Source organism: Eutrigla gurnardus, assembly GCF_963514095.1.
Source record: "Eutrigla gurnardus genome assembly, chromosome: 11".
NCBI lineage: Eukaryota > Metazoa > Chordata > Actinopteri > Perciformes > Triglidae > Eutrigla > Eutrigla gurnardus.
Window position 1 is genome coordinate 2218804 of NC_139925.1, and position 8462 is coordinate 2227265.

General features: G+C 47.9%; 1 protein-coding gene across 1 annotated transcript in view; it reads right to left on the minus strand.

Annotated features, from left to right (window-relative positions):
* Positions 1-8462, minus strand: part of thada (THADA armadillo repeat containing) — a 63004-nt gene that overhangs the window by 25103 nt on the left and 29439 nt on the right. Inside the window, exons 27-28 of the mRNA XM_084021497.1 lie at positions 6768-6905; positions 2329-2497 (exon numbers count right to left, since the gene is read on the minus strand). Coding sequence (XP_083877623.1) covers positions 2329-2497; positions 6768-6905 — 307 coding nt within the window. The remainder of the gene's footprint in view (positions 1-2328; positions 2498-6767; positions 6906-8462) is intronic.

The following is an 8462-nucleotide window of genomic DNA, read 5'->3' on the forward strand; positions in this document are numbered from 1 at the left end:
TCGCCGGGTCAGTTTAATGCCGGTCTATCCCAGTTCAGTTCTTTGGAAGGAACTATTTTTCAAGGCGTATTAACATTTGGCTCTGTGTGGTGTCGGGTTTGGTCCTTTAAAGGGGGTCAGGACTAGACTGGTACGGCCCTTTAAAGGGGGTCAGAACTAGACTGGTACGGCCCTTTAAAGGGGGTCAGGACTAGACTGGTACGGCCCTTTAAAGGGGGTCAGAACTAGACTGGTACGGCCCTTTAAAGGGGGTCAGAACTAGACTGGTACGGCCCTTTAAAGGGGGTCAGAACTAGACTGGTACGGTCCTTTAAAGGACAACCTACAGTAAGTGTCCCCCTGCCAAATACTGTCATAAGACCGTTGTCCCGGCAACGCTGCAGGGTTGCTGTCTGCGTGTCACATTTCAAAATGACACAGAGAAATCATTTCATTCCGGATGAATCTCTCCGGCACATTCAGGCCCCGAGGACGGAGTCACGCTTCATCGTTCATGTGCACATTTCTTATAGTTTGATCCAAATCATCACTCAACACTCCGGCATTGAGCGCTGAGCTTTGTGTGGCATCACGCGGCCAACGAGTCGCCCGGAGAGGGAAAGAGGCGGAACGCATCGGCCCCAAATGCATTCTGGGAAACCCCTCACCTCCTGTCTGAATGCACGAAAGAAGTGGAACGTTTCAAAGAAAGTCCAAGTGACTCTAAAAACACACCTGCACTGTCTCCAAAGTCACATTCAAGCACTTTTCAAGCATTTCCAGGTGCATTTCCATGCTTTTCCAGCCCCTTCCAGCTGTGGTAAACTCCATATTTGTATCAATCCAATGGTCAGTATTCAGTCTACTTATTCTGTCACTTGTTCATCACATTAAATTAGATGTTATTGTCCTCTAAACAACCAACATGATGTTTGGAGACAGCTTTTTACAGAAGGACCACAAATGAAAGGAAAACTAATTCCACTAACAGATCCACAGAAATATAATCACCAACTATTTTCATCATCTGTTCATCATCAAAAGTCATTTTTCATAAAGAAATGTCACAAAATGCTGTTTTCAGTCCCTCAAATATGGAGATCTTCTTTTCTCTGTTCTATCATAGATGTCATCACATACAACACACATTTATAGACCTTTAGTCTACATCCAAGACCTTTCATACCTTGAAAACACCATACTAAAATTCAAGGGTTTTCAAGGATTTCCAGCACCGTGGACGGTCCAAACTTATCGGATTTATACTTTTCTATTCTAACGACCAACGTCCCGCTGTCGGCGGTGACGTATAAGAAGTGTGACAGTAAAGAACGGACCGCCATGTGAGAGAGTCGGCGAGGTGGTACGACCCGCCGCGGTGGTACGACCCGCCGCGGTGGTACGACCCGCCGCGGTAGCTGTGACGCTTCCCAGACGCTCCACATTCTCCCACTTACAGTCGGACAATAACAGAGGAAGTCAGTTCTCCCTCCGGCTCAAACATCTGCTTACATAAAACACATGGACTCTCCCAAGGCCACACACACACACACACACACACACACACACACACACACACACACACACACACACACACACACACACACACACACACACACACACACACACACACACAGCATCTCTGAGTCTGATGATGCTGATGATCCCTCATCAGGCTGCAGACCTCCATCACTACACTTAGTAGACCAGAACCAGGTCTACAGCTCCTGCTGTGACAGCCCCCCCCCTCTCATATAATCTGCCCCCATCATCTCCACAACGCTGCAACCTCACCTGCACACACACACCTGCTGGAGATGGCTCCTGCAGATACACTCTACCTGAATCAGAGTTCCTTAATGAGGCCGGCCAGCAGCCAATGACATCGCTCTGTGTGGCGGGAGACAGAATGAGTGAAACAAGGGGGAGCTAGAGGAGACCATACGGAGGATACCAAGACGTATTCTGAAACAGGGGAGACAGGAAGTCACAGAGACGGACAGGAAGTAGATGGAGCTGACATCTGGGGAAGCTCCACACATAGCGGCCATGACAGGAAGCAAACTGAGATCCACCATTCTCCTCCTGAAGCCCCTCCCCCCCACCAACAGTGGAGTACCTGCAGTCAGACCGCTATCAAACCCTGCAGTCAGACCGCTATCAAACCAGCACCCCCACGCCGACCCCCATCGGTGGTGTTCAGTATAAAGACCTGGTGTGTGTGTGTGTGTTGATATTAGTGTCAGACTGTTTGGTTGTGTTTGTCAGAGTGTGATGACAGAGCGATAACGGCTCCACGTCTGGACTCGCTCTGTGTGGGACGGACAGGGTGTGTGTGTGTGTGCAGACCTGTAGCAGGGTCCCATGGACCTGGTTGTGCTGGATTGGGGGTCTGGGCTCTGCAGGAAGCCCCTGCAGCAGGTCTTGGACGGCGGACGGGACCTGAGTGAGCAGCACGAAGGGGACGAGGGCCCGGGACGCCATCTCTCTGGTCCGGTACACGGCGGAGCGGCCGCATCTGTATACACACACACGCACACGCACACGCACACACACACACACACACACACACACACACACACACACACACACACTTATTACCATCACAGGAACAAGAGAAGCTGCGCTGTCATCAGATCACGACTCATCTCTTTATGAAACATAATGAATTACTGTGTTTAAGTACATTATTTACCATTGTTATCAGTTTTACTGTCTGTCTGTCTGTCTGTCTGACTGTCTGACTGTCTCTCTCTCTGGGTGCTAAAATTAACCTTGTTTACGAGCTGATATTTTTTCCTTATCCAATGTCACAACACCGAGCTGGGGGAAGGACACGACCAACACCTGAATGAGAGGAGGAGGAGGAGGAGGAGGGGGAGGAGGAGGGGGAGGAGGAGGAGGATGAGGGGGAGGAGGAGGAGGAGGAGGAGGAGGAGGAGGGGGAGGAGGAGGGGGAGGAGGGGGAGGAGGAGGGGGAGGAGGAGGAGGAGGAGGAGGAGGAGGAGGAGGAGGAGGATGAGGGGGAGGAGGAGGAGGAGGAGGGGGAGGAGGAGGATGAGGGGGAGGAGGAGGAGGAGGAGGAGACATATCTGGAGGGTCAGACAGGAAGGAGATGATCTAAGCAGAATTCTCTCCATTATTTGCAAATGCGCAGCTCAGCGTAGGTCAAGGTCGACTCCTCAAATAACCTGACGGCCCGTTACGGTCTCTGGAGGTCCCACAGGGACAAGGTCTCTGGAGTCCCACGGGGGCCCAGCAGAGACCTGGAACCGGACTGGGACGGCATTTAACCCACAGTGTTAGAGATGGTTTTATATAATAATATATATATATATATATATATATATATATATATATTAGATGAAACGAGATGCGGCTAGGAAGACCCAGAAGAAATTATTGACGTGTTTTAATTGAATTGAATTGAATTAAGAGTCATCGGCCGGTCTGAGTCAGAGACCTGGAACCAGTACGGACCTCAACAAAGACACGACTGTCGGAGCCACGAGTCAGCTGTCAACAAATGTTATTCCACCTGCTGGGATCATCACACACACACAGACACACACAGACAGACACACACACACACACACACACACACACACACACACACACACACACACACACACACACACACACACACACACACACACACACACACACACACACACACACACACCTATGACCAGACAGCCAACCCGTGTGCCAAACACAGACAACAGTTTGCATTCCTGAACGCTACACGCCTGTACATCTACACACACACACACACACACACACACACACACACACGCCCCCCCGTTTGGGGCCCATATGTTAACTATCTGTGCTAATTTGTCCCACTGAAACACTTTTGCAGAAAGGAAATGACAGTTTGGAAGGGTGTAATTTCAGAAAGGGGGGTGGCCCCTGTGGGGTCAGACCCAGACCGGTTGGTTGACTGGAGTGGACCAGACTCATCTGGGCCTCGTTTAGCGGAGCCGGGAGAATGCTTTCCCACCGCAGCAGAGGCTCGACTGAAGCACAGCAGCTAAACAAAACCACCAACAACCAGGTCCGTCGTTGAGGAATGTCCAAGCCCGGGGAAGCGGTGACATCATTTGGCTTTATTTATTTATTCACGTGGACACGACGTCGCCAAACACGACGTTGACAGTCAAATCACGACGTGTAGGAGTTAACGTGTTTGTCAGACCAGAATACATGGAAGCCAGACATTCGTGTTGGCTCATGTCCAGATGCTGATGTGTGTTGTAGCGACCAGCAGACGCCACCAGGGGTCAGTGTCTCAGGAGGCGGAGCTCAGAGAGATGAAGACTCAGTGTTTCCATCTTTTGTTGCCTTAAAAAAGCTGATAGTTTATAGATAGTTTAGATTTTAAGTTAAGTGCTTCTTCCTCCTCCTTTTCAAACATTTATTTGCAAATTTATGTTGTTTATTTGTTTTCCGTTATTATCTTGTTTGTATTTCTTTAAAATTTATTTTATTATTACTTTTTTTTTAAATAAAATGAAGTTTATGCTATTCTTGGAAATGCTTAAAAATAAAATGCATTTGATCGTGGGACAAAAACGTTTCACTCTTCACCATTAATGCGCGTCAAAGCAACAAATGTACGGCGTGTGTTGGGCAGGAAGTGACAGTGTCCTTTCTGAAGCCTCGGCGTGCCCTTTCAAAGGAAACGAGATACGAGTCAGCGAGGACGAGACAGGAAGGCAGAGAGAGACGCCTGGACTCCATATCACAGGACATAAATCACTCTCTCAGCACTCGAGTGAGGCGGAGGACAAGCCGTAGAATGAACAACGTCTCCACCGCTATCCGTGCAGGTGTGCGCCGCCGCCGCCGCCAGGTCGTAAAGACGGTGATCCGGCGGGTTGTTTGGAGGAAGAGAAGCTGAAACTCAAAAGGCCCCGATGCTCCGTCAACGTCACAGGAGCCCAGCTACACCTGATCCCTAGAGGTGTCCGGGTCGGATCACATGACGAGGGGGAGCGGGGGGGTGGGGACACGTCCACACTCGTCTGGGGAGGATGAGTCGGGGGGGTCGGTCTATATTTAACCCACATGTGAGCTTCATTTGGGTGTTGGTGTGTGCAGCATAGCTCCTCTGATGACGAGTCAGCCGGCGAATCGGCACTCAAGCTGTCCACCCGTTAACTGCCCTCTCAAAGGGGGGGGGGGGTAACTTACATAGATTCAAATAAAAAGTCTGTTAATGACTTCACAAGCGTCTGATTTTAGGGCTTGTTTTGGCAGCTTTGCAGCTCCAGATGGTTCAGACGTTTACAGCCCGTCTGGGATGAACCACTTCACTCCGTCACCTCGGGAACACGGCTACGTTTCCATGACAACGGGTCTCGCTAAAAACGGGGAACGTTTTTCCTTTGCGTGTTTAAAACTGTTCCACGTTTAGACGACATTGTTTTGAAAACACACAAACAAAGCTTAAATGCTGCAGTGTGCATGCCAGGCCAGTAGGTGGCGGTGAGAGCCCTTCTCGTGAACCTGGTGACGATCATTTTGTTTGGACGGGTTAGCTCCGTAATCCGGTGTTCTTACTCACGCACAACTGCTGGCATGCAGTCGTAGATCCCGATGTCACCGTTTCCATGGGGACCAGGTTTTTGCTAGTTTCCACAGAGTCGTGTTTTTAGAAGATTTCATTCGGAAACCCGTTTTGAAACGTGTGTTATGTTGAAAAAGTTGACGAGGAAAATAAGAGACGAACAAACATGTTAAATTAAAATAATTTGAAATTTAAAAAAGCACTATAAAAGCTCTTATTATTAATTATTATTATTAAATAACATCATTAATCAGCAGCTCCACCACATCAGTTCATTCAGCTGTTTGTCTGCTGATTGAGTCTGATTCAAATTCATCTCGAGACTCAAGATCATTTTGAAACGGCTCGAAACTTGTTTTATTTATTTCATCCATCGTCTCCGGGTGGAGCCAGTTTATTTATTCTCTCTCTGAAATCGATCAGGCACGAAGCCGGAGGTCACGCTGGAAAAGGGGGCGTGACTTAGCCTCTCCGTCAGTTCACTGGGAGTCTTTGACGAGACCACAACAAGCACAAGCTCCACTTCTATTTGCAGCCGCGGTGAACAAACACCAATAATATTTGTCCGTCTCAGGAATGTGAGAAATGCAGCCTGAAACCACAGTTTCCCATTCGCCTGGAACGCTGGTTCACTCCTCCGCCAAACAACGGCTTCAGATAAAAGCTATCTAATCGGCCGCCGGGCGACCACGCCGTCCTCCTCCTCCTCCTCCTTCGTGTGCAGAAACATTTAACATCTTAAAGGTTTCATACTTTCCACCTGTTTCATCGTGGTGATACAAACATGTTCGGGAGTTGTAAAAGAGAAAGACAGTAAAACAACAATGCGAGGAGACACAAAGAGTTTGTATGAGAGACGGAGAAGCACCTGCACAGACGAAAACACGGCGTGTTTAGTCTGCAGGTGTTTAGTCTGGCCGTGGTTCTATACTTAGAAAGCGTGGCACTTCAGAGAAACCAGGTTTGGGGGTTTATCAGCAGCTGTGTGACCCTCTCACACCGATACAGCGTCCTCACGCCGGCGGCTCTGTTTAAACTCTGTTTAAACCGACTGCAAACACGGCCGGCTGGCAGCGATGACACGGGGGAGGAGCCGCTGACAGTCGCCTCCTGGAGCCACTACGGGCCGGCATTCTGCTTCAAGGACACGTTTATGATGATCTATGATGTGTGTGTGTGTGTGTGTGTGTGGTGTGTGTTGCACTGGGACACCCACCTGATGATGAAGGGCACGAAGGGGAGCGAAGTCCCAGAGGGGGAGGAGGACCCGTCCATGGGAGACGGGGGGTAGAGTCGGCTGAGCACCAGCAGCAGCAGGAACAGACTGGGGTGAAGCTTCACCTGGCCGCTGTCACTGAATACACAGACACACACACACACACACACACACTTTAACAAGGGTGACAGTAAAGGTGAGGTGTGGAGGCAGACACCACCAGAGGTCAGGGTCTCTAGAGTGGAAAAGGAAGCTGGAGACTCAGTGTTTCCATCTTTTGTTGCCTTAAAAAGCTGATAGTTCATAGTCTGCCCATGTGTCTTCTTCAGGGCTGATGCCTATGATTACGGATCTAGGAGGACCGATAACTGATATTTGAGTAAAAAAAAGTGTCAAAATGTGTCGATTTAGAATAACACACACTCGTAATACAAAACTTTGTTTTAAATGCCTTAAAGTGTTTGATTCACAGAAGCCTTTAATGTGACCTGAATACAAAAAAGCTGCTTTATTATGAAGCTGACCAACCAAACAACAAATAAATAAATAGATAAAATAGTTTTATAACGTTATAATAAATAAAATAAAGGCCAGAGAGTAGTGACGCCGCAATTTGAAATGAAATGATTTTATCGGCTTAAAAAATGGCCGGATAACCATAAAATGCTGAATATTGGCGCCAATAATCGGTGGAATGTCAGTTTGGTTAATTTAGCTTTCAAAAAATAAACCAAGTTCATGGTTCACTTTCCTTATCCTCCACTGAAACAATGAGTTTGCCGCTGCATCTTTTATTTTCTTTTGCTTTTGCAAGTTTATCTCGTCTCACGTGTTTCAGAAACAAACACGTTTTTCTTCTCAAAAGCAAATAAATCAAATCTGACATCCCGACTATAAACCATCAGCTTTATAAGGCAACAAAAGCTGGAAACACTGAGTCTCCTTTAGTCAGAGACACTGATGGTCACTACAACGCATCACATCAATGCAGGATCTTAGAAAGAGTCTGGATTTAATGACGGGATTAATAATGACCCAGTGTGGATTTCTAATTACCCCAGTGTGCTTTAACACGGCTGAGCCTGAATGTGATGTCACAAGCCCCGAGGTTCCAGACCGTGAGCGTACTTCCCATAAGAATCACGTATAATCAAAATCCAAATATGACGGGGCTGAATTCCTCCACGCCGCCCACGCTCCGACTCAGCCATGGAGCTCCGTCCAGGTCTGATCACTGCCAGCTGAGTGGGAATGGAAACGTCCGTCTCCGCCAGCGGTTTCCGTTTCACTCTGACACACGAGGACTCCAGCTAGTACCAAGATGTCTGAATATCATGGGTCGGCTCTAGAAGAACTCTTTTCTCCAGCCCAACCATACCACTACTAAAAAACCTTTAAAATCTATCCATCTAGACGGCTTTTTCCAATTCACTCGTGACATTCACTGACCTTATTCACGATTATCTGTTTTTCCTTGATTGACAATAAAAATTGTTCCATAAACTCTATTTCTATTGTATTTATATTTACTATTTATAATGTTTACAGAGATGATGAATCAAGTGAGTTTTCTCATCGACTTCCATACAATCTCTCTCTCTCACACACACACACACACACACACACACACACACACACACACACACACACACACACACACACACACACACACACACACACACACACACACACACA